This window comes from Lactuca saligna, chromosome 8, assembly GCF_052625555.1.
Source record: "Lactuca saligna cultivar CGN05327 chromosome 8, ASM5262555v1, whole genome shotgun sequence".
Taxonomy (NCBI): Eukaryota; Viridiplantae; Streptophyta; class Magnoliopsida; order Asterales; family Asteraceae; genus Lactuca; species Lactuca saligna.
The window spans coordinates 54,829,422-54,856,609 of NC_136424.1; the positions used below are offsets into that span (position 1 = coordinate 54,829,422).

At 34.4% G+C, this 27,188-nt stretch overlaps 2 protein-coding genes and 1 long non-coding RNA gene across 3 annotated transcripts; all 3 read left to right on the top strand.

Moving 5' to 3' along the window:
- The first annotated feature begins 945 nt into the window (after positions 1 to 945).
- Positions 946 to 5,983, top strand: LOC145009090 (Plant invertase/pectin methylesterase inhibitor superfamily). Its single transcript, XM_078967755.1, has 2 exons — positions 946 to 1,915; positions 5,030 to 5,983. Exons 1-2 carry the CDS (start codon positions 1,003 to 1,005, stop codon positions 5,719 to 5,721), a joined length of 1,605 nt encoding a protein of 534 aa, XP_078823881.1. The 5' UTR covers positions 946 to 1,002; the 3' UTR covers positions 5,722 to 5,983.
- A 4,714-nt stretch (positions 5,984 to 10,697) lies between these two features.
- Positions 10,698 to 11,681, top strand: LOC145012917 (uncharacterized). The gene is made up of 2 exons (XR_013664722.1): positions 10,698 to 11,205; positions 11,436 to 11,681. It is a non-coding gene; the product is annotated as an uncharacterized LOC145012917 (long non-coding RNA).
- Positions 11,682 to 11,976: 295 nt separating this feature from the next.
- On the top strand, positions 11,977 to 14,104 carry LOC145013067 (vesicle-fusing ATPase-like). The gene is made up of 6 exons (XM_078971871.1): positions 11,977 to 12,236; positions 12,324 to 12,379; positions 12,475 to 12,540; positions 12,625 to 12,706; positions 12,789 to 12,922; positions 13,646 to 14,104. Exons 4-6 carry the CDS (start codon positions 12,651 to 12,653, stop codon positions 13,699 to 13,701), a joined length of 246 nt encoding a protein of 81 aa, XP_078827997.1. The 5' UTR covers positions 11,977 to 12,236; positions 12,324 to 12,379; positions 12,475 to 12,540; positions 12,625 to 12,650; the 3' UTR covers positions 13,702 to 14,104.
- The last annotated feature ends 13,084 nt before the right edge of the window (positions 14,105 to 27,188 follow it).

Genomic DNA, 27,188 nt, shown 5'->3' on the forward strand with positions numbered 1-27,188 from the left:
TATATATATATATATATATATATATATAGAGAGAGAGAGAGAGAGAGAGAGTCAAGATCAAATAAGAAGGAAAATTTTGGTAGGAAGGTAAGAAGTTTTTTTTCTACATATTTTTTTTATCAAACATACAAAATGAATCATTAGATGATTCAAATGTAAGATGATTCACAAGAAAAAATTCCCAAAAAAACATCTTCCTGATTCATTTTTAAGTAAATTAAGAAAAAATTCACGTTTATGATAATATTAGTGAATAACAACGAAATCATTGTATAAATGAATCATTGTTGTGTTTTTTTGAGATTTTTTTGGTGAACCATGTTATTTTTTATTCATCTATTGATTCATTTCTTTTGTTGGTCAAAAAAGTATGTAGAAAAAAAACTTCTTACCTTCTTACCAAAAAAAAATTCTTATCGGATATATATATATATATATATATATATATATATATATATATATATATATATATATATATATATATATATAATTGTGTGTATGTAGTAAAGAAAGCAAAGCGATGCTTGTTTGCAACTACAAATAATTGTTGTTTTCTTGTTGGATAATGGAATATTAAGCCAACCTTTTCCCAATTGATTTTAAGTGCAGGCAAAGTCCCTTACAATGGTTTCATAGAAGTCAAACACTGGCTGCTAGATGAGTTGCAAAGGCGTAGACAAAAGGAAAGGTTTTTGCAATAGTCGTCTCGATTTATAAGTAGGAGAATTATTAACAAATGGTTAAGAGTTTAATGTCAAAAAGTTAATTAGATATTATCTAGATATAGTTATATTTGTCGCAAAATTGGGTAATTAGTTAATTGAAAATTGATTAGGTAGAAAGCTTCATGCCTTTAGTCCATAGATTCTTTATATGCTTAAGCATCATGCATGGCCCATGTCATTGAGTGCGATATTTGAAGCCTATATAAAGAAACCCTCTCTTTTGTTAACTTTCATATCTTAAAACAGTTTTTTAACAAAGTTTAATAGCTACTAAAAAATGGCTAAAATCTTCAACTCTTATTTTGCTTTCGCGTTCATCACTTTTCTTCATATTCTAACCGTGTTCACTCCTTTTGGAGTTGTTCATGGTGCTACTCCTACCACCACCTTTTCAGTATGCAGTCAAACCCCTCATCCCGAAATTTGCACTTCTTTGATTGGAAAGACTATTAAAGAAACCCCATTAGTTGTTCGTGAAGCGACCCTTGTGTCTACTTTGGCTCAAGCCGAGCTTGCACATAAGCTTGTTTTGGCTATGGACTTGAGTTCCTTTGAACCAAGGGCTAAGTCGGCTTGGGCTGATTGTTTGGAGCTATATGACGACTCTGTTTATCAACTAAACCGTTCTCTTGGTTCTACCAATAGTCACGATATCCTAACGTGGCTTAGTTCTGCCTCTACCAATCATGAAACATGTCAAAATGGTTTTCTTGACTTCAACTTGTCTTCGCATCTTCAAACATTTCAATCTTCTTTAAGTGGGTTCTCAAAATACCTTAGCAACTCTCTTGCAATAAACAAAGCCATAACTCTATCACATGTAACTTTTTCGAAACAACTAAAAGGGAGAAGACTCATGACAACAAATGATTTCCCAAAATGGTTGTCAAAAAGAGATAGAAAGCTTCTTGCAACACCCTCGGGTGGCACCTCAGCCAATATTGTGGTTGCTCAAGATGGCTCTGGTAACTACAAGACCATATCCGAGGCCATTTCTGCTGTTCCTAAACTTAGGAGTGGAAATTCAAGATTTGTAATACACGTGAAAGCTGGTGTTTACAAGGAGAATGTAGAGATCAAGAAGACAATGCATAATTTGATGTTCATTGGAGATGGAATGGGTTCTACGGTGGTTACGGGCAACAAAAATGTGCAAGATGGTTCCACAACTTTCCGGTCGGCAAGCTTTGGTGAGTTGACTTGTGGCGTATTATTTTTTGACCACATCATATATAATTATTAATTTTTCAACTAAACATCATATCTCATATTATAATTTTTTTGCGTATCATTTAGTAGTTAATGTTCTGTATTCCATTTAGTTTAGAAAGACTTTAATACCATAGCATATTGGTAGAGTAAAGGAAAAAACGGCATGCATCAACCATACCATGCATAACATACGAGCATCACATAGTTAAGATTTTCTTTTTCCACATAGGAGTTCTAATAACTTAGTTTTTATAAATCTATATTTAAATATCATTTTCTATGTAAAAGTTTTTCAAAAATTTAATTTTACAGTTGTATATTTATCCATACTTATTTAAAATATTTTATAGGCCCCGGCCCTCATCTAAACTCTTTTTTTTTTTTTTTTGGAATTTTCATATTTGATATTGTTCAACTATATAAAAATTGTTCAATTATGTTTTGTATATTTAATAAAATTGATTAATTAGTCAAAAAGAATAAATTTTTAAAATTTAAAATATAATTAAAAGGATTAAATGAAAATTAAATGATATTGAGACAAGAGATAACATATGGTTACATAATAGAAGAAATACCAAAAAGAAAAGAAAATTTGCTTTCAATTGGATATTAACCTTAATATAAAATTATTTTAATAGTAATAAGCTATAAAATAATTTACCGTTGGATATGTTGTATATATGATTATTAAACGGACAAAAACAGTAAAACACATCAATCATATACGTATTAGCGTATTATCCGTAACACTTTCCTTCTTTTCATTGTACTTTGTTCTCTGTCACTTCATATCGGAAGTAAATACCCTTGTATTTTATAAGAACAAAACGAATAAGTTATCATCGACAGTGACCGTAACACACGAACATCAATTAATTTTGTTTATTTGTAACGGGTACGTTACTTTTATATATATATATATATATATATATATATATATATATATATATATATATATATATATATATATATATATATATATATATATATATATATATATATATATATAGGGTTAGGTTCATTTCAGAACACCTATATTTTGTTAGACCGTGAGACGTATTTTTTTATTTTTTTATTATTTTTTATTTAATTCATGTTCCGAAAATAATATTTCAAAAAAGATTTTTTTGATTTTTCTATTTATTTTGCATTTTAAATTTTTTTTAGAATATGTACAGTGTAATATTCTATTTAGAATATTTCACGTATTTTTCAAAAAAAAAATACATTTTTTTAGTTAATTCAAGTTCCGAAAATAATATTTAAAAAAAGAATTTTTAGATTTTTCCATTTATTTTGCATTTTAAAATTATTTTTTAGAATATGTCAGTGTAATATTCTATTTAGAATATTTCACGTATTTTTAAAAAAAAAACGGAATTTTTTATATTTTTTTTTAATTTTTTTTTTAATTTTTTTATAGTTAATTCAAGTTCCGAAAATAATATTTAAAAAATGAATTTTTGGATTTTTCCATTTATATATATATATATATATATATATATATATATATATATATATATATATATATATATATATATATATATATATGCGGTAAGAATTTTTATGGTAGGAAGGTAAGTAATTTTTTTTCGATTTATTTGTTTGGTGAACAAAACAAATTAATCAATAATAACATGAGTCACCAAAAAAAAATTCCGAAAAAACATTTTGATGATTCATTTTTATAATAATTTTGTTGATATTCATTAAAATTATTATAAAAATGAATTTTTTTTCTTGATTTATTTAAAAATGAATCATGAAGGTGTATTTTTTGAAATTTTTTCTTGTAAATCATCTTACTTTTGAATCATGTAATGATTCATTTCATTTTCTTACTAAGAAAATATGCATATAAAAAGTTTCTTACATTCTTACCAAAATTTTCCTTCTTATTTGATCTTGATTATATATATATATATATATATATATATATATATATATATATATATATATATATATATATATATATATATATATATATATATATATATGGACTGTGTTACCTAAACTGAATACAAATCCATGCAAATTTATATTTATTTCATAAAAGTAATATTAAAGCTGATATGAAATGGATAAATTTCATTTTTATACAAAAACGTGAAATATTCTTGGTAACTATCATCATGATTTTTTAATCAAAATAGTAACCCTTATGTCGTGTCGATGTCTTTCATAAAGGTTAACTGTCATCTTACATATAATTTTGTTTTGATTCATAAGGTTGTTATATTTTATCTAATATCATATCGTATTTCCAATAGTTTGCAAAAAACTGTTTCAATAACTTTTATTAGAATAGTCAAATATCATTGATACAAATATAATGTCGATCTTATCTTAATTAATTTAATAATTGAACACACGCAAACTCAAATGTCAAGTAGTTCTAGATGTCTTTTCGATATTATAGTTTATTAGTAACTTCAATGCTTCGATTTATGAAACAATAGGAACATATATCCACTCCATGCAATATTAATGACATCTTTGTCAACGAATTTTCGAATATTTTTTTGAAGCTATAGCATTTCTCTTTTGAAATTTGCAAAAAAAAATAAAAGAAAGAAAGAACTTCTTAATGGGCATATCAGATGACAAGTCTTTGAAACAAAACTTGATATATATATATATATATATATATATATATATATATATATATATATATATATATATATATATATATATATATATATATATATATATATATATATATATATATATATATATATATATATATAGATGAACGTTTAAATTTTAGTTTTAAAAAAAAAATGATAATGTTTTATAGAACTACTATTTTTGCCCACTTGTGTAATTCACAACTTTCAAAATCTTTAATTAGTAGGATCCTTCGGTTATTAACTTTTGAAAGTTATTTTTCTAAACATTTAGATAAAAAAAAAATATATACATATATTACACCTTCAGTTTCAGATAAAATTTACCAACTCACTTATTTAACTTAGACTCAATCAAAACACAACACCATATCATTAAGATTCATTTAAATAAAGTTTTCTTTTCTTTATATTATCTCTTCTGAAAACTTCATGACTTCTTCTATGTGATACGTCAACCAGCGGTTTCTGGAAGTGGGTTCATCGCTAAAGACATGACGTTTGAGAACACCGCCGGGCCCGCAAAACACCAAGCTGTTGCTTTTCGCTCCGGGTCAGACCTATCAGTCCTCTACGGATGTGCTTTCAAAGGCTACCAAGACACTCTATACGTATACTCCGGACGACAGTTCTTCCGCAACTGCGACGTATACGGGACACAAGATTTCATATTCGGTAACGCAGCTGCGGTTCTCCAAAGCTGCAATATATACGTACGAAAGCCGATGGGTGGTCAAACGAATACAATCACAGCTCAAGCTCGAAATGATCGGAATGAAAATACTGGGATCATTATCCACAACTCGGCTGTCACAGCTGCTTCGGATTTAAAGGGCTCAGGGGGATCGGTCAAAACGTTTCTTGGTCGACCATGGAAGCAATACTCAAGAACAGTGTTCATGAAGTGTTCTCTTGATAGTATAATAAACTCCGCCGGTTGGCTGCCGTGGAGTGGTAGTTTTGCTTTGAGTACACTGTACTACGGTGAATATATGAACACCGGGGGAGGTGCCGGAACTGGTGGTAGAGTGAAGTGGCCGGGATATCATGTTATCACAAGCGCAAGTGAGGCGACGCAGTTTACGGTTGGGGATTTCTTGGATGGTGGTTCATGGATTCCGGGGACTGGAATGCCGTATACAGCGGGGTTATGAAGGTGTACAAAACTACAAATGTTTGATAGGTTAAAGTTAAAAACTGGTTGTGTCATTTTCAAGTTATAGGAAAGTAGGGGAGATAATTGGTGCTTGATGTTTAAGATAAGGACTTGTAATAAATGCCTAAATGGAGGGTGAAAAGTCAATTACTTGTAGTTTGTTTGGTACTAGTTTGTATAGTTTGAAAATGGATTATGCTGTAGCATTGAATATATGAAATCAAAGTACATTATGCTATCAATACAATTTAAATGTTATATATTGTGATTTGGCACATCTAAAAAATCTAGCATAGTGATTTGTATATAATAGTTTTTTTTGATATATACAACAATATATGTATTATTGAACTGTATAGTTTAACATTATAAAGCATCAATTGTATAAAAAAAATTATTATGTACATTCTCACATTGAAAAAATGTTGTTTATTTTATGATTTCTATTTTTTTTTAATGATGATTCAAATTAATGTTATTGTTTTGTGAGCCAAACTTGTTGATATATATATATATATATATATATATATATATATATATATATATATATATATATATATATATATATATATTAATTAATTAACAGCCGGTTAACTGCATCTGATTAAGACATTTTATAGTAATACGATGGCTTGACTTAGTATATCCATGAAAGAGAAAAGTTTTATAACCTTGGTTAGGCGATGTTGATATGTACGACATTGAATATTGTTACCATGTTGATATGTATCACCTTGAATATTATTGAATATTGTTGGGGAAAATGACTCTTGAGGGTAATTAACTTTTGCGTTTGTACTCATTTGGTCCCTTTTCTTTTTTTTTGTTTTCAATATACCATCGAACTTGTTGTTGGTGTTTACCATAGCCCTTTTGACCGGCTTTTGACCTGTGATAGCCAGTCAAAGGGTTATGGTGAACACAAACAACAAGTTCGATGGTATATTGAGTACAAAAAAAAAGGAAAGGGACCAAATGAGAACAAACGCAACAGTTGGTTACCCTCCTGATTCATTTTCCCTTTACTCATTTACAACAAATCTCACATCATCTCCTACTGATATTAATGATTTTTTGAGATTCATTCTTGCTTCTCTTCAAAACATAAACTACGAAAGAACATTATTCATGCATGTACAACTTTGTAATGCACTTGAATATTTATTAGGGGAATATTGACTAAGCAGACGAATTTCATGACTACATTTACATTTTGTAACACTCAAAAATTTAAGCCAAATTTAAACTTTCAAAAACACGTCGAATTCGTCAAAACATTACAACTTTGTTTTCAAAATACATTTATATCATAGTTTTCCCAGAAACATAACACAATAGGAGGAGCTGTACGATCATGCTTTTGCCTTGCTGCAATCCCCTGAGGTACCTGAAACAATAAACTGAAACTGTAAGCCCGAGAGCTTAGTGAGTTACCCCCAAAATACCGATACACATACAGTCCACATAACCGTGTCACACGTTAACATATCGTAACAAACTGAGCAGAAAAGCACATAACGGGTCCACAGCTTTACAGACTGGAATACCCCTGGGCCCACAGTGTGAGTATGGAATACCTACCGGGCCCTTAGCTCACATCTGGATTGCTACCGAGCCCTCAGTACGCGTCTGGAATGTCTACCGGGCCCTCAGCTCGTATCTGGAATGCCCCCTAGTCCTCAGTATGAGTCTGGAATGCCCCCTAGTCCTCATTATGAGTCTGGAATGCTTACCGGGCCTTCAGATCATATCTGGAATACTCTAGGGTTTGTTGGCTACCGCACGGAGCAGTACAGCCTGAACCCATCCCACATAACATATCACATGTAACAGATAATGCACATACCGGAAATCAATCAGTATCACAGGTAGTCCTACAGTCCTACCCTCAAGCGTATCAAACTAGCATGCATAACTAACTTCGAATCAACATAATACAACTACTAGGATATCATCTCCAATGGGCCGGCCTTGGTGCCTTAGACCCCCTTGGGAGATTTATGAAAAAGGTTGTGTGGTACTTTTAGGTGGTGGGGTTCGTGTTGGACCCAAGAGTTGAGCTATCTTATTTCCGACGACAGTTGCGAGGTGAGTTATCCTCACTATACTAAGGGGGTCTAAGGCACCAAGGCCGGCCCATTGGAGATGATATCCTAGTAGTTGTATTATGTTGATTCGAAGTTAGTTATGCATGCTAGTTTGATACGCTTGAGGGTAGGACTGTAGGACTACCTGTGATACTGATTGATTTCCGGTATGTGCATTATCTGTTACATGTGATATGTTATGTGGGATGGGTTCAAGCTGTACTGCTCCGTGCGGTAGCCAACAAACCCTAGAGTATTCCAGATATGATCTGAGGGCCCGGTAAGCATTCCGGACTCATACTGAGGACTAAGGGGTATTCCAGATATGAGCTGAGGGCCCGGTAGGCATTCCAGATGCGTACTGAGGGCTCGGTAGCAATCCAGATGTGAGCTAAGGGCCCGGTAGGTATTCCATACTCACACTGTGGGCCCAGGGGTATTCCAGTCTGTAAAGTTGTGGACCCGTTATGTGCTTTTTTGCTCAGTTTGTTACGATATGTTAACGTGTGACACGGTTATGTGGACTGTATGTGTATCGGTATTTTGGGGGTAACTCACTAAGCTCTCGGGCTTACAGTTTCAGTTTATTGTTTCAGGTACCTCAGGGGATCGCAGCAAGGCAAAAGCATGATCGTACAGCTCCTCCTATTGTGTTATGTTTCTGGGAAAACTATGATATAAATGTATTTTGAAAACAAAGTTGTAATATTTTGACGAATTCGACGTGTTTTTGAAAGTTTAAATTTGGCTTAAATTTTTGAGTGTTACAAAATGTAAATGTAGTCATGAAATGCGCCTACTTAATCAAGATTCCCCTAATAAATATTCAAGTGCATTACAAAGTTGTACATGCATGGATAATGTTCTTTCGTAGGTTATGTTTTGAAGAGAAGCAAGAATGAATCTCAAAAAGTCATTAATATCAGTAGGAGATGATGTGGGATTTGTTGTAAATGAGTAAAGGGAAAATGAATCAGGAGGGTAACCAACTGTTGCGTTTGTTCTCATTTGGTCCCTTTCCTTTTTTTTGTACTCAATATACCATCGAACTTGTTGTTTGTGTTCACCATAACCCTTTGACCGGCTATCACAGGTCAAAAGCCAGTCAAAAGGGCTATGGTAAACACCAACAACAAGTTCGATGGTATATTGAATACAAAAAAAAGAAAAGGGACCAAATGAGTACAAACGCAAAAGTTAATTACCCTCGAGAGTCATTTTCCCAATATTGTTGTATATGTAAAATTGTAATGTTCGCTTGGATCGGAAGGAATCAAATTCAAAAGACAAAGACAAAATAGCATGAATGGTCCTTGAAGTTTGGATTCACAAAGGTAACCCAAAATTTTGATTTTTTTTTGAGTTTGATCCATAAATTTTGCAACATTTTTTAAATAACGGATTTACCCTTCTTATTTTCATTTTTAATTTATTTTTATTACATAAATCAAAAAAGATGAAAAAAGAAAATCTCTCTCTCTCTCTCTCTCTCTCAAGAGGGGCATAGTTTTTTTTGAAAGAGCATCAAGAGGAGCATAGTTTCTAGCCAAAATCCATTGTTGTATGTCGATTTGACGCCTCAATATTTTAATTTCTACATATGTAGAGTTGGAGGCATTAACTATCACGAGGTGTAAGATTTTATATAAACGCTTCAATCGTTTTCTCTTTGTTTGTCTTGCATCCCGGAGAACAACGGCCTGTAAGCCATCGACACTATGTCAGAGTCCATCATCACCGCCACTTTGACGCCCACCACACAACCTATCGCCACTTTGAAGGTCATCAAGGTTTTGTGTGTTTGTCTCTGATTGTGTATGTTGGTGTGTGTTTGCAGCGGAGCATGAAAACAAATAAGTATGTATAAACAAATTAGACCAATCGGGGCTACAATGAGGTGGTTTGGGTTAGAGAAGATAAATTGGGTGTAGCCGAGAGAGAGAGAGAGAGAGAGAGAGAGAGAGAGAGAGAGAGAGAGAGAGAGAGAATGGTATTTTTTATTTATGTAATAAAAAATTAAAAAAGGAAAATGCCAAGGATAAATCCGTAATTTTTAAATGTTTCTAAAATTTTAGACCAAACTCGCAATAAGATCAAATTTGTGTACCACCCTTTCGAGTTTAAACCTGTTAGTTTTGACATACCATAGGGACTATCTTTGAAATTTTGTCAAAGAAAAATGAATTCAAATTAGGCTTTATGATTTTACTTGTTATAATATATTTTTTAACAATAATTTTATTAAAGCATTAACAAACACGTAAAACAAGAAACAAAAGTATAACTTTATAAAGTTTAATGCAAGCCTCTTAAAATCACAACCATTATGATCCTACGATATCACCTATGTAAATCGATCACAATCTTACTTGGATTGCTTTTCGGTAGGATCGTAGGATTCGTTAATATATATATATATATATATATATATATATATATATATATATATATATATATATATATATATATTAAAAATTCAAATATATATTTTGTATTAGAATACTATTTTGAATTGTTTATCATTAAATAATATATTATAAATGTATTTTTTTTATTTTAAAGTATTTATTCATAACTGGATGGTTAACCTATGGATGATTACGTATTTTATGTATTATAAACACTACTAGAAAACAACCCTTTGATGACATACAAACAATGACATGTAGTGACTTACGATATGCAAAAGCGTGCGCCCTAAAATTAGAGTCTGAATATATATATATATATATATATATATATATATATATATATATATATATATATATATATATATATATATATATATATAGATGCCTATCATAAATGTGTGCCATGTAAGTATGTCACTTTATATTTTTTTTTTAATGAAACATGAGTTTTAAGCGGGAAATGAAATCCCCAAAAACTAAAACCCCCTCCACTTCCAATTATCAAGAAAGAAGCCTAGGGTATTCGTCTTCCTTTCTCTCTCTCTCTCTCTAACCTAAAACCCAAACTGCGATTTCATAAAGATCTCCCATGGCTTCGCATATCTCACTTAAATCGTAATAACAATTGGTCGCTAATACATTGGAGTCGGATGAATCTGTTGTGTGCACATAGGTTGAGGATTTCGGTCACTCACCTCACCTTTATTGCAAAATCTTTGTTACACACAGGAAAATATAAACCCTAAAGGGCTTAAACACTCGCGCCATCTCATTTGAAGTCGGTAGCCCCTCTTGGCACGTGCACCATCTGCTCTGGGGTTTAGGGTTTATCATAACCAGTCGAGATGAAGTCGGTAATCGTTCGTGAGGTTGAACTTCATAAAAGAGTTCTTCTCCGTTCTTAGCATCTTCCTGGATAGCTGAACTTCTATCATCGCCCGGGATCGATCTCATCCTCCTATTCACCTCTCTACAGCCTTACTTGTAAGTCCAAACCACACTTCTTGTTATCTTGTTCTGTATCTTCTTCCTTGTCTTATTAGAGTACTATACGTTTTCTTTTTTGCTTTGATCTTTCATGGTATAGATGTGGTGTAATAGAGAATATGAATTACAATGTGATCTTCTTTCTCTTATTAGAGTACTTTATGTTTTCTTAAATCTGTTGTATATTGCTTGGATATTTCCTAATTATATTGTGTTTACTTATTCAGAACATGCTGAACAGCCCATCCGACCGACATGATCTTGTTCGATACGATGTAGAGCATCTACATTTCAGACTTCAAGTTTCCTCTTAGTGCTTAATCAGGACTCGAAATTCGTATATTTATGTATTATATGGATGCCTTCGTATTGTGATGAGATTCATGTTTGTTACAGGTTATATGTTCGGTTTGTGACACTGAGCAACCAGTATATTTCGATGACCCAAATTGAAACTGATTGCTTGAGTTTTCTTCACTCTTTTTACTAGATTTATGATTGTTATATTGTCTATCAAGTTGCTCGAGTCTGCACAAACTATGGAGTCAATATGGGGGAATACTTTTGTGAAATTTGCAAATAGGTGTTATTTTTTTCTCATTTAATAATATTTTTAGGGCCTTCTTGCAATAGGTGTTATTTATGACTTCCATTGAACAACCTCATATGCTTACAGGGTATATAACTATATATTTATATTTATATTTATATCTATTTATTATTTATTTTTTATCTCTTTATTTACTATTGTTTTATGCACACAGACACTTGTGTTATGCACACATACACTAGTTAGAAAGGTGTGATCTTCTGGCTCACAATTATTCAAACCATCTCTCATCAAATTATCATATAATTAGGTTCTCATTTTGTTTTTGTTTTCTTCTGTTGTGGTATGACTCTTTGTGGCGTTTAAAGTACAAATTAGATTGTAAATGGGCCTGAAGTGTTGAGTAAATTTGTTGGTGAAACTGAGAAACATGTAAGAGACTTATTTGTTGATGCTGAACAAGATCAAAGATCATGAGGTAGGATTAAAAAAATCTTGACTTTTATACAAGTTTGTTTCTTTTTTTTTTTTTTTTTTTTTTACCTTTTTGTTCATATTTTCCAAGGGGATCAAAGTGACTTACATGTCATCATTTTCGATGAAATTGATGCAATTGGCAAGGTATGTCAATCCCATATTTTAATAATCTGATAGTTTTTAATTTTTTAATTTTCATTTTCAAATATTCATCATAAACTATTTTTGTAAACTTGAAGTCTAGAGGTTCTACTAGGGATGGCACAGGGGTGCACGATAGCATTGTGAATCAGCTCCTTACAAAGGTTTGACCAACCATTTAAAGTCAAACTGTATAATCAACAAAAAGGAATTAAATTAACACTAAATTTCAAAAATCCAATTTTTAGATAATGGTGTGGAAGCACTGAACAATATGTTGCTCATTGGTATAACAAACAGAAAGGATCTGCTTAAGGAAGCTCTTTTGAGGTGAGTCCATTAAAAAAAATCTTCTTAACCAACTTTTAGTCTTTTACCATGTTTGCTGACGTGTCATCTCCTAATTGGCTAGGCCTGGTCATTTAGAAGTCCAAGTGGAAATCAGCCTTCCAGATGAAAATGGTTGTCTCCAAATTCTTCAGATTCATACAAACAAGATGAAAGAGAATTCTTTCCTAGCTCCAGATGTCAACTTACAAGAACTTGGTATTTTTTTTTATTATATATTATTTATACTTACATTTAAATATATTGTGCTTAAGGGTCAGAAACCGAGGATCAATTTCCCATACGTGTGTTCCATCAGATTTTGGTATTTTCCATGTTTCTCTCTTTTATCGATTTTTTAGTTGAATAAAGTAATAAAAGTAGCAATGAAATACATAGATTTTGGTATTTTGGTATTGTGCTCTCGGCTACCAACAAGTGACATAACTGAATTGCTAAAGCTCGTTCTAAAAATAAGTTGAAAATGATCTTATAGACTTCCTGTAAGAATACACTTATTTAATCATATAACCAAATGAGTAACTTTATATATTCCCATTCATGGATCAAAGTGAGGGTTTTTATCAGGGTCCACTCCTAATTCTGGTTCCAAAATCCGGAATGCATCTTTCTTCTGTTTGTTAATGTTAACTTTAAGTATGCTCAGGGTCTATTTTTTTGGTGATATGTTAACTACAAGTCAATATGCAGACACTCACATGTTTTTATAGCTATTTGAATCATCCTTACTTATTAATTTTTTTTATGTCCATGTTTAAAGGGGTTTTCGATCCAATTATTTTAGGGTACAATTTTCTATCTATATTATGCATTTGGATATAGTTTTAAGTTGATTGATAATATGGCTTTAGTTTGAGTCAACATATGCACCTTGTTCTGATTTTCCTGAATCTAATGTATTAATGTGCTTTGCTGAAACAGGTTTGGTTTATGATGTGATGAGAATGCAAGAACATGGTGTTTATGCGGTCATGTAGTATTATTCTAGATGGAAATCTATCATCAGCTATGATTGCTATGTAGTATTAGGTTATATAGTTAAGGAAAACCTCTTAAACTCTGAACTATCAACAACTACAAATGACCAAGACCACCCCCTTTATATAGAAGACATGGGCTGTAAATAGGGTTTACGGCCGTAAACACATACTCAGGTCGTAAACATACCAAACACCTTAGAAATATACCAAATGAATCAAAAGACCTTTATACAAAGTAAAGCCTAGACCAAACCACTAACTGAACACTTCAATCTCCACCTTGGTTTGGGGCTAGCTTGAATTAGTCTTTGTCGACCAGAAGCACATCTGATTTGCCCATCGCCCCGTTCCACATCCTTTTATTGATGATATCGACAACCATAGATGTATATTCTTTAGCAGTTGGCTCAAAAATATCTTCTACAACCTTGATATGATGAAGATTCGACTTATGAATATCCTATTTCCTAAAATGAAGTAGATCTCTTTTGTCATATAAACGAATACATCCATTTTCAAGCTTTATGACAAAAGAGGCTGTAGTTTCATCAAACACCCAGTAAAGCATGGATTGTATAGATCCATCTAGATGATTCTGAAGTATAGGAATCTGTTTTACTTGATTGGTAGCAGGCTACATCACAGATCGAACATGTTGATTGGTTTTGGGATCAAGTGCACTTGGGTATAGTTTAATAATCGACTCTGCAGTCTTCATTGAAGGAAAATCCTTAAGCACTTGATCTTCCAAGAAATGCTTGAATTGTGTAGCCTTGGGATTTTGAGAGGGATTTGCAAAAGGAGCCTTTGATAATTCTGAAAGGTCAACCCTGGTCCAGGAATGGAAGTCATGAGCATCTTTATATAGTTATGTGTTGCCACTCTTCCGTCTCACGATCCACATGTTTAAAGTGTCGTGAAAGCCCCATGAGATATTCCCTGACTTGTCACCATATAAATCTCTAAAGTGTTTTTCTTCAAGATCTGTAACAGTGATTTTAGGTTGATCCCCAGAAGTATTTTGATCTGAGCTCCTTTTGAACAAGAGTTGACCTTTCTCAGCTGCGTTGGCCAACTTGGCACACTTCATAGCTACGATATTGGCGGCTAAAACTGGTTCCACTTCAAAACGATCCACAACTCGTGATGCTTGAGTAGATGATGGAACAATGGGTTGAACTTGAGTGTGTAGATGAATCCTTGACTCATCAACAGATGTCTTGACCTTGTCACCACGTTCCTCTTCCAGCTTTTTCTTCAAATCAAAGTAGCTTGAAGTAAGGAGACCAAATTGAGTTTGTAGATCAGAAATCTATTTAGTGTTTAAGGCCTTGTCCTTTTCAAGATCAGAAACTTGAGTCTTTTGCTTGGCATTTTCACTCAAAAGATTAGTTACTTGGATGTCGAGCTCAATGTTCTTTTGGTCAAGCACGTTTATTTTCTTCTGAAGCTCAACAATGATGGGATTATCTTCTCCTGAGTGACCTTCTCTAAAAGAAATTCCTTTAGCTCTAGGAGAAGGCACTGAGCTTTGTTACTGAGCTAAGTGCATGACGAGCCTCACAGAGGCAGCATGATGATCTGGCCTGGGAGGAGAAAATCATGTAGGAGCTGAAGAGCCACCAGCTTCAAACATGGTGGTAGGTCCTTCAGAAATAGGTTCAGATGAGACAATGGCAGGAGTGGTTATTGGTGGTGTTGGAAGTCTTAAAGATAGATCTAGAGTGAGAATTCCCTATCTAGGATTGTGTCTTTTTCTCTTCAAGGGTGGTAGGGTGGTTTGAGTTGTTGCATAATCACTTTCAATTGGCTCAGTAGTAGGAAGAATAGTATCACGGGGAGGAATCCCTGAAACTATCTCCATTGAAATGGTAGCTCCAGCCATTTGTTTAGATGCAGGAGGTGAAGATTCGATAACATCTTTGTTGTCTCGTATCTCCGTTGCTAGATGAGCAACATCATGGATACTGTCAAGGAGCGATTCAAGGTATTCATTCGACGAAAGATCTTCATTGCTTCCAAAAATTAAAGGAATTTCATCCTTATCATAGCCAGAAAGATCAAGATCTTCATACAAATCAGTCTCAGTTACACTCTATGTAGTCCCTTCATTGTAATCAATTTAAATTGGAACGGACATCATGGCAAGTTCTTCTACCATAGAAGCATTAGCAACTGTTGTTTCTTCTCTTTCTTTGTGATCTGACACAGTGATAACATCATCATCTGAAATCACCCTCTCTCAAGACGTAGGCTCAGAGGATACTTTTTCAGAAGATCCATGAGACTCAGATGCTTCGTTCAGTTCAACAAACTTTCCAAATTTCACAAGCGGAAACCTTCCTTGGAAGACAACCTTTCCCTTACGATTCTGCTTGATCAGCCCAACCATGTGAGGACCAAGAGACTTCATGTCTAGAATTTCTCCTTCTTTGACCATCTCTGGGAACTGTATATCAATAAATATCTGGATACACCTGGGATACATCAAGAATGTGTCTCGTGTCGTTGCATTAATATTCACCACAAATTCATCCAAGATAAACTTCAAGAAATTGAAGTCTATCCCTGCAGCAAGTGATGCAATGGCTCCAGTATTCCTCAATGAGATCTTGTCAGCACCAGACCTTTTGCCAGAAATGCAGCTCACAAAGACATGAGCCAAAAACTCCTATATGGTGGCAGAATCTTCTTCACGGTAGGAGGAAAGTTGCCTTCATAACCCATATTTTTAAGAGCCTTTTGGGTGTCTTCAATCCCAATCTCAGTAGGAAAACCAGGTTGATCATCAATTAGCAAAGCTTCTCTGATGAATTGTTCAGTTATTTCAATCTTGTATCCCTTCATGTCTGCTTCAACAGTAACTGCTCCATCATTACCCCTTTTCATCTTGGCAGTCATCCGGAATTCCCCGATGATGCTCTGATAAACGACAGGATTCAATGTCATAGCAGAAGCCAAACAACATTCCCTCAGCCTATGGATCATTGATTTGAACTCTCCATTTGCAACAGGAGGTTCCTCCAGTACGATAGCCAAATTGTGCATGTCTGCGAATTTCAGGTTAGCCATTTGATTTGCACTAAAACATGTCAAGTAAGAAAACAAAAATATTTAAACAATTAAAAATTTATAGTTTTCTTAACTAAGCAATTTAAATTTTTTGGCCCCAAAAAAAAATATTTTGACCAAATGGAGTTTATGGTCAAACAGGGGTTTACGGCCGTAAACTCATGGACGGAAACGGAGTTTACGACCGTAAGCTCCTTGTTCGTATGCTTCGAAAACTGATTTTCTTCGATTGAAGCCCCAAAATCCGTCGCTTTGATGAAACAAACACATATTCACAGTCGGTTTTCACATACCTTCGAGATGCACCGAACAATTTAAAAAAAAAAAAAGAGAATTTTTTTTCGAGAGGAGAGAGAATGGGTGGGAGAGTTTACAGCCGGAAACAATGAGATTGAGGAGAGGAGGGTTTCTGGCTGTAAATTCCTTCTTATATACCTTGTTTGTATTTTAGTTGTTATCCACACAGTGTAAGGCGCAGTCCAAATCCCAAAAAAATTTCGAAAATAAAAACCTTTTGAGGATTAATAAAAAAAATTAAAATTAAAATTAACATAAACTAAAAAATAAAATAAAAAATAATTTCTAAAATTTAAGAATTAAGAAAAATTTAAAATTTTGATAATTATAAAAATAAAATAAAAATTAAAATTAAAATTAAAATAAGAATAAAATAAAAGAAAGCAGACTAGACTTATCTCAACACACACTGAATATATTTTTGTGACACTGGGATCAAAGTTTTTAGACAGCCTAAATCCACTTGTCGGCACCTCTACCTTCATGTTTATGTCTGATCGATCACCGGTATTGTGGTCCACTTAAACACAAAAAATTTGTGATAAATTTAGACAAGCTAAGAATGACAAGTCATTTTGATCCTATAGTCCTAAATATACTTCCTAAAGACCATTCATCTAGCTATGACCACGGATATTGTTGTCCACCTAGATTGAGCAGCGAGATCTACAGACAACCTGTAAGTGTTCAATTTTAGATGTACTAGAATGTGTTTCCTGCTTCCTGATATACTCCGATAATCAAGGACTTCCAGATTACTCCTTACATTGGGTGACCAGACAATTATTAAGAAAGAAGATAGATTTAGAAAGCATATGTTATACACCCAGGTCGGATCTCTTCCAATCACGTAGAGGGTGAAACATATGACTAACTGAAGTTTTAGAGGGATTGAGAAGAAGAATGATGCATATACTATGTAGCAGGTCGGATTGTCAGTCACGCAAAGGAGACAGTATATGACTAACATATAGAAAGAATTGCATAGATAGAAGATGCAGAGAGATAGAGTTACATAGGTTATAGTCCATGTCGGATCTCTCGATCGCGCAGAGGAGGCAACATATGACTAACAGCCATAATGAAAGAAAATAATCTTCTACATACCTAATTTATCGGAATTCCCCAGTCACCCCATCAATACCGGGATTAAGGACAAAATCCGCACATCGAGGAAAATTTAATCCATTGTTCTAGATACGGGTTCTTTTAATGTGAGCAGTAGATTCCCATGTATATCTCCCTACTCAACCTATCCAAGCATCGTATTGTCAGGCTAAACGGATCTAACTAGGTCAAGTTTTTGTCAATTCATTAAATTTCTTAAGTTCAGCTTTACCTAGTCAGGTCCATTTCAAATCTTCCGTGCCTACCAGTGCATCGAACACGGAGCTTAGACAATTCAGCTTTGGTACGTTACGCTGATTCAGATTGCCTGTTATCACTCGATAATATCACTTCCCTATAAACAAAACTAACAGAAGACACATAATTTTTTATTTTCTGATTTTCTAATATTTTTGGATTTTTATTTTTAAAATTTTTTGTTTGGTTTTTGTTGATTTCTCCCCCTAAATTTGTGCACGGGTAAGAATAAAATTAGAATGCGCAAATTTAAACTAACATAAAACAAAAATTAATCCTCAAAACGAATCGTTTTCAAAAAGCTCACAAGCACATCGAATCGAGCTTTGTTAAAGGGCTTTGTGAAGAGATTCGCCACATTATCAGCAGTGAGGACTTGTTCCAGCCGAATGAGCGAACGCTCATATCAGTCTCTGATAAAATGAATTTTGATATCAATGTGCTTGGTTTTGGAATGTTGGATAGGATTTTCAGTGATCTGAATGGAAGCCTGATTATCACAAAAGATAGGGATTTCTAGATAGTTCAAACCGTAATCCAACAACTAATGTTGAATCCATATAACTTGAGAACAACAGGCAAAGGCAACAACATATTCCGCTTCTGCTGTTGAAGTTGAGACAGTGTGTTGTTTTTTGCACTGCCATGAGACCAGCCGATCACCAAGGAATTGACACCCTCCTGATGTAGATTTCATGTCAAGCTCACAACCTCCATAATTACTATCAGCAAATGCATATAAATCAAATTCAGAATTTTTCGGGTACCAAAGACCCAATTTTGGGCTACCTTTGATATACCGAAAGATTCTTTTGACAGCAATAATATGTGAAAGTTTAGGATTTGCCTGATAACGTGCGCATTGACAAACTGAAAACATGATGTCTGGGCAGCTAGCAGTTAGATACCTCAACGATCCGATCATCGATCCGTAGAGAGTCTGATCTACAGATTCGCCATCAGTATCCGGATTGAGAAAGGGTCTTTCGGCCATCGGTTTTGATGCAGTTTTGGCATCTTGAAACCCTAACTTCTCAAGTATATCCTCCACATACTTTGCTTGATGGAGCACGATTCCGGTTGACTTCTATTGGACCTGAAGCCCCAAAAACATGGTCATTTCTCCTAACGAACTCATCTCAAACAGAAAGATTCTATTGATAGCAATAATATGTGAAAGTTTAGGATTAGCCTGATAACGTGCGCATTGACAAACTACAAACATGATGTCTGGGCGGATAGTAGTTAGATACATCAACGATCCGATCATCGATCTGTAGAGAGTCTGGTCTACGGATTCGCCATCAGTATCCGGATTGAGCAAGGGTCTTTCGGCCATCGGTTTTGATGCAGTTTTGGCATCCTGAAACCCGAACTGCTTAAGTATATCCTCCACATACTTTGCTTGATGGAGCAGCATTCCGGTTGACTTCTGTTGGACCTGAAGCCCCAAAAACATGGTCATTTCTCCTAACGAACTCATCTCAAACCTCTTTTTCATCACGCTTTCAAATTCTTTACACCGCTGTGGACTAATAGACCCGAAGATAATGTCATCAACATAGATCTGGACTAGAATCTGATCATTACCCACATGCTTGATGAGTAAAGTTTGATCGATAGTGCCACGAGAATATCCATGCTCGAGCAAGTGCTTTGTGAGAGTCGCATACCACACTCGATGAACTTGATGTAACCCATACAACGCCTTGTCCAACTGGTAGACATGATTAGGAAACTTTGAGTTAACAAACCCAAGGGGTTGATCAACATAAATTTCTTCCTTCACCTTGCCATACAAGAAAGTTGTCTTAACATCCATCTGATAAACTGTGAAGTTCATGTATGAAGCATATGCAAGGAAGATACGGATAGCCTCCAAGCAAGCTACCAGAGCATAAACCTCAGTGTAGTACATACCCTTGATCTGTCTAAACCCATGAACCACCAATCCTGCCTTATTGCACACTATGACTCCGGAATCATCCTGCTTATTGCGATAGACCCAACGTGTGTCGAGAGAATTTTTTCCCTTTGGTAACTCAACCAATGTCCAAACCCCGAGCTTTTCAAATTATTTTAGCTCTTCATGCATAGCATCTACCCAGCCGGGTTCATTCAAATCCATTTCAATGTTCTTTGGCTCTATTTGAGAGATAAAGCAGGAATAGACACATGTGTTTACATCTCCACTCTAACTTCTAGTTTTAACACCATCACCTAGCTGGCCAATGACGTTTTTGATTGGATGATCACATTGAACACGTGAGGGTATCTCCTGGCTGATGTCATTGAAGGAGATGGGAAGAGTGTGAATGTTGATAACTCCATCATTTGTTGAATGTTCCACATTAGATGAACCTGTCTCATTAAATAGATTTGCTACAAACTCATTAGAAATTTGTTCAGGAAAGAGTAGTTCTATGAAAGTTTGAGTGACGGTGGAAGCATCTTTAGACATAAACTCTCTTTCAATAGGAGTAAGAGGAGTAGCATCAGCATCTGGAGCATCATGTTGAATGCGAGATTCTGGACTAGTAAGTGGAACAGATGACTCCCCTGAGGTATTGAAGAGGATACCGATGGAGGTCTGTAAACAATTTCTTCGTCTTCATCTTCAGAAACAATCTTCGAGCCAGAGGAAGAACCAGACGAACCATCTGAAGACACATTGAAGGATTTGAATAACGATGTGTAATCAAATAGCCAATCAGGACCCACTCGAGCATCCGTTTCATTTTCCTCCAACCAGCGCACGTCGAAAGATTCAAGAATCAGCTTCTTCGTCTTCTTATTGTAAACCCTATACGCCGTGCGTGTAGCATACCCCACGAAGTAACAATCATCGGCTTTGGCATTATATTTTGGGTTAGACTACAGGTGAAGAAGGGTGCAAGTATAGCCAAATACATAGAAGTGGCTGACAGAAGGCTTATGACCATAAAGAATTTCATATGAAGTCTTCAGCTAGGTTGTGTTGATCAAAACACGATTCTTAACGTAGCAAGTAGTGTTAATCGAATCAGCCCAAAAGAAAACAGGTAACTTAGAGTCATAAAGCATCGTCATTGCAGCCTCTGTTAATGTTTGAATTCTATGCTCATCCACACCATTTTGTTGAGGTGTGAGAACAGAGCTGTATTGACGCACAATTCCATTTTCTGTGCAAAAATGATCAAGAACTGCATTCTTGAATTTTGTTCCATTATCAGTGCGAAGTGCCTTCACCCGGTTGTTGGTTTGGATCTCAATCAACACAATGAACTTCTTTATCAGATCAGCAACCCCAACTTTGTCGGATAAGAAGAAAACCCACATAAAACGACAAAAATCATCAATCACAACCAGACAATATGAGTTTCTGTTGATGCTTAGGACGTTGACCGGACCAAATAAGTCAATGTGCAATAGTTGGAGCACCTGGCTGATTGAATTAACCTGTTTCGGCAGGTGTAGTTTTCTATGTGCTTTCTGTGGGTACATGACACACACTTCTCAAATGTTACAAAGTCTCTGATGGGTAAGCCACGTACCATCTCATTTTTTTCAAGATGATTTAGATTCTTATCAATAGCATGACCGAGTCATCGATGCCACAATATTGCATTTTGTTCTGAGACCTTCGAAAAGAGGCAGGTGATTTGTTCTAGAATGTTACTGTTCATATCTATGATATATGCATTGCCATCCTGCTTTGATTTGACAAGGATCCACTCTTCCGGGATGACAATTCCTGGCTTAAGGATCATACATTCTTTATCAGTAAAATGCGTTGAGTATCCTTTGTCACAAATCTGAGAAACACTCAACAAGCTATGCTTTAACTTGGGAGCAAAGTTGACATTCTCGAAACTCAACACTCCACTTGTAACGGTTCCTCTCTGAGTGAATTTTCCACCTTCTCTACCTGCAAAGGAAACATATCCCCCATTAAATGATTGAATGTTGCTCAATTGGGAGATATCTCCTGTCATATGTCGGGAGCAGCCGCTGTCGACATACCAAGGTCTGAAGACATTCCTCCGCAACTGTCCCTGCAAAATGAGCGGGATCAGTTGGATTTGGGAACCCAGGTCATTACTTTCCTGGGTTGACCCTTTGCTGACTCAAATGTGTCTTTTGAACCTTTTAAGTTTGAATGATCATTTACTACTTTTTCAGAGGATGGCGATGATTGGTTGGGAGTTAATTTGGGCATCCATTGATATTTAGGTTTATTAATAATCATAGGTGGTTTTAAAACATATTTCTTTTCAGTTTGTATTGAGCGTCTGGATTTTCTACTAGAAGTGGTTGAAGACCTAGATCTACTCTTTGACGAAACCGATCTTGGCGGAGCCTTGTTCGATTTTGGCAAACAGTTTGTGACTATGTTATTAAAAACTTGTTTATTATTTTGAAAAACTACCCTTTTCTTGCATTGATCATCCTTCCAATCATCATCTTGAGAGCGAGTTCTTGAGGACTTCCTAGTTAGAGACCTTCCTCTAGAGTTATTCTCTCCTCTTGGTGACATAAAATGTACAAAATCCCGATTGGGACAATTCCTAGCCATGTGACCACCAGTACCACAATTAAAACAAATTTTTTATTGTTATTGAAACTAGTACTGCGTTTTTCAGATTTATTTTCCTTAATGACACCCTTACTTTTCCCACAAGAACAAGTGCAAGAACCAAATTGTGCGATAAGTGAGGGTGCATCAGGTTGTGTAACTTGTGGGGTGGGTGTGCTTGTAACAGACTCATCAAAAGTATCAGGATTATCAAACAAATCATCAAATATGTCAAAAAAAAACTCAATAGGATATGATGCAGTTGATGGGTTTTATACAAACAATCCTATGTGTGCATGCAACCCAAGAATTGGATCTATGTTTTCACTGTTAGTTACACAACATTATGAACACATAATAACCCTAATGAGTCATACTATTTTTGAAATTCACCAAGAAGATTAGAATACATACCTTTTGTTGTTATATAGTAATAACAACTCAACTCCTCCTTGTAATGGCTTTAGAAAGCTTAGAGTCACAAGTGTCACTCCTCTAATGGCTCACAAACACCAAGAGCAAGAGGATGAAGAATGATAAGAGAGGAGGCACCTAAAAACGTGTGGAAACCCTAAGGAAACTCTTGGCCACGTTTTTGGTGCTCTAGGGATCCTTAAATAGTGAGGCTATTAGGGTTATCTAACAAGGAAACCCTAATTTAACTACTTAGGCCCTAAGCAACCCAAGGACTCCCTTCTTAGATGCCTTGGATGATTTCTAATGGGTTTCCCCATAGATTTCGTCCAACCTCTAATATGGAGTCCATTAGCCCAATATTCAACTATCATACAATTGACAATTCTAGTCCCTTAAGTTTAATTAATGTCTTTTAGCGATAAAAGTTAATTCTTAATTAATTATTGAGTAATATTAATTAACCAATATGATTTCTCCTTTAATATATTATTTTCCTAATATATTAATAAATCATAATTAATTCCCTCTCTCCATAATTCATCCTATCAAGTTGCTTTGGTGAAGGCAACCTAAAAGGACAATGCACCATCGGGTCAAGTACATACCAAAATAGTTATGAACTTAGACACTAATCCAACAGTCTCCCACTTGGATAAGTCTAATAACTATTATACATATGACTTCAGATCCTGATCCGCAATCGTAGCTTTCAAAAGCCGCTATCAACTCTGATCTTATCAGATACGCGTCCTTTAGATAAGAGATCATATATTCCTCCATTCTTGATATCGTATAGACTGAGACATGGATTTAAATCATTCTCTCTGTCTATGTGTTGTTTCCCTATTTCCGATTTACGACGACTGACAACAGACTACAATTGAACACATCAATTTAGTCCTGGCTTGGCCAAGCGCTTAGGTGTCATCACTAAATCATCGAGGGGCCCACATATATCGCTTTCATCCCACTTTGGATAAAAGGAACGGATAAACTTTGATTCAATGCTTGCTTGCACTCACTCACCGAATCACAGACAACAATATGTTTTATGACACCAAGTTACTGGTGTGTTTACATATTATCAATGTGTAACCGACTCGCAAGATACAACTCACATATCTCAGTTTCAAGAATATAAGATATTATCGTCTCACCAATCACTCGTGATAAAATCCATGAAGTGATCCAAGTGAGCGTGGGTTTAATCCAATGCTCAAATCATACTCATAAGCACACATGAACGTTGCAACAAACATTCGCTTATGTCTAATACTCTTTAGACAATCCACACACCAATTCACGTCAGTCTTCATTCATACCTACTTCCAACATATGAACGACTGTGGTCCGTTCGAATAATTCGATTATTCTGAAATAATTAATTATTCAAGAAGTCAAAACATGCAAAGTGAAACACAAGAATAATACTAATCCCATATGGCCCCAAACTCTGGGTATAAATAAAACATTTTACTTAATCACCATATTGATTACTCATTATTTGTTGTTTCGGGTAATCAACTTCTTTCTTGAATTATTACTACACTTGTCCCATGCTCTTAGCATGCACATAATGTTCACCTATGGTCCTTAATTTGTGAAATAGATCAAATGAACACATTTCTAATCATACTCATTTCACAACTCCCAATACCTATCACAAGTGTAAGAATATCAAATTCTTGTTACTTATGCTAGATTCTAACATTTTATGCAATGATTCTTTCGTAAAGTCATAGCTCAAAATCATCAAGACTTGGCCAATATCTATAAGAAACAATTCTATAGATATGATGTCTCAAAGTACATTCCTTTGAACATCCTTTCTTGCATAAAAGTTTCTAATCTAGATATAGATTCTTAATATCCAACTCCCAATATGGAAGCATTTCCATATTTGCTATGTGACAACTCATTTTTAATAGAATCTTATCTATTCATAATAATGTCAATATGGTCAATCCAATACCATACTTCCAAGTACTCACAAGCGACCAATCCTCAGCGAGCTTTGGATCGTCCTTTGATAGTTGTTTAATTTTCACAATGCCAATATGGTCAATCCAATATGTGTGTCAATATGGTCAATCCAATATGTGTGTCTAAACAATTAATACTAATTGCCAAATCTCACAATTCGGATCATGGAAAGGGATACCGTAACTATAATCGAACTCGAGAATACAATTTTCACAATCAATATCCTCTTAAAATCTCTCTTAGTAAAAGCATTTCCTCACAATCATTTTCATGAAGGAGGAAATCTTATGACACTTATATTTTAATGGTTTATGTGTTCCTATCCATGTGAATTTGTCAAAACCAAAGTTTATGACAAATCCAAACTCATATGGATCGAACTCTTAATCTTGATTTCTTGCCTCATGGTAACACGAGTACCCACCATGTCTTCCAAGCAGTTAAGCAGCTCACCCTTTCCTATCAATGTACTTTTTTATTGATCAAGGTCCTTTCCTTTTATGCATTCAAATGAGAACTTATAGAACTCACATGCATAATTAACTCAATTGGAATGGCATATAAACAAAATAATGTCAACACGATAGGTTATAAACCTCAAGTCGTGTGCTAGTGATGATCGATAAGGTTTATTCTTGATTTGTTCTTGAAACCTTTCAAGACCATTAAGACCCCCACTAACTCCTTGACATATAAGATTCTATTCTCAATAAACATTTCTCGACAAACAAATATTCAAGAGTTAGTGTAGCTTTTATCAAGACAAAACACTTCACAAAATTGGTCCTAGTTGGTCTTTGTCTTATCCAAGACATCACAACTTTCCACATTTGGTGAATGTTATAAACCTTCTTAAGACTTGTCATTCAATGTCACAATCTTAACTCTAAGACTTGTTTTTGGAACGAAGTATGATTGACTACGTGATTTAACCATTTCTTCAATTCTTGATACCTCTTCTCAGACATACAATTATACTAAGACTCACTTAGAGAATCAATTGAGATATGGTTCTTAATCATTGAGACCTATCATAAAATATAATAAAAGGTACTCTCCCTTCTTCTTAGAATATATAAACTTTTATCTTTCTGCCTACTTGATTCTTCTTATTCGTTCTGCTATTGATTTAAACTCTTTCAATCAATTCAGTATCACACTTAATCTTATAAGTATAATCATATTTACTAAACCTTTAGTAAATCATGACGAATATCTTTGTTACTCTTGTGGTGGACTTGATCAACACACAACTTTGTGTACTCGATCTTCTAGTCCTTCACTTGACACTTTGTCAATGAATTAGTCTAATTTCCAAATATGAAATTTCTCATTCATCATGCAACCCAATTGCATGATTCCAAGTTTCTGTCCAATTGAAACTTGGGTGATGAGAAAATCTCCATATTTGGTAAATTCTCGACATTTCCACATAATTAAGAATCAAATCCATTATTGCTAATAATAGAAACATTCAAAACATCAATTTTTCATACACACCATTGCAAGGATAAATAAATAAAATAAAATCAATATTTTATTTTATTATGGAAAAATTTGTCCTTACAATGCAATTCATTGAAAAACTATGCTAATGCATATTTCTTAGCAATCTTATTCTAACTCTAAGTAGTAGCTCAAGAATCTAATCTTCAAGTAATGTGATCGAAATCCCTTTCTTCACGATTAGATTCCGCTCACTTCTTCCCTTAAGTTTCCTCTCTTTTCTTCGATTCTACAAATCATCAAATGTAATCTTATCACATCATGTATTAAGAATCTAGAATAGGAACTT

Excerpts from the sequence above, each read along its gene's own strand:
- LOC145009090 (XM_078967755.1), top strand. The coding sequence starts at position 1,003 with ATGGCTAAAATCTTCAACTCTTATTTTGCTTTCGCGTTCATCACTTTT. Across the intron at positions 1,916-5,029 it reads TTTCCGGTCGGCAAGCTTTG|CGGTTTCTGGAAGTGGGTTC; the intron begins GTGAGTTGACTT and ends TACGTCAACCAG.
- LOC145013067 (XM_078971871.1), top strand. The coding sequence starts at position 12,651 with ATGTTGCTCATTGGTATAACAAACAGAAAGGATCTGCTTAAGGAAGCT. Across the intron at positions 12,707-12,788 it reads CTTAAGGAAGCTCTTTTGAG|GCCTGGTCATTTAGAAGTCC; the intron begins GTGAGTCCATTA and ends CTAATTGGCTAG. Across the intron at positions 12,923-13,645 it reads TGTCAACTTACAAGAACTTG|GTTTGGTTTATGATGTGATG; the intron begins GTATTTTTTTTT and ends TTGCTGAAACAG.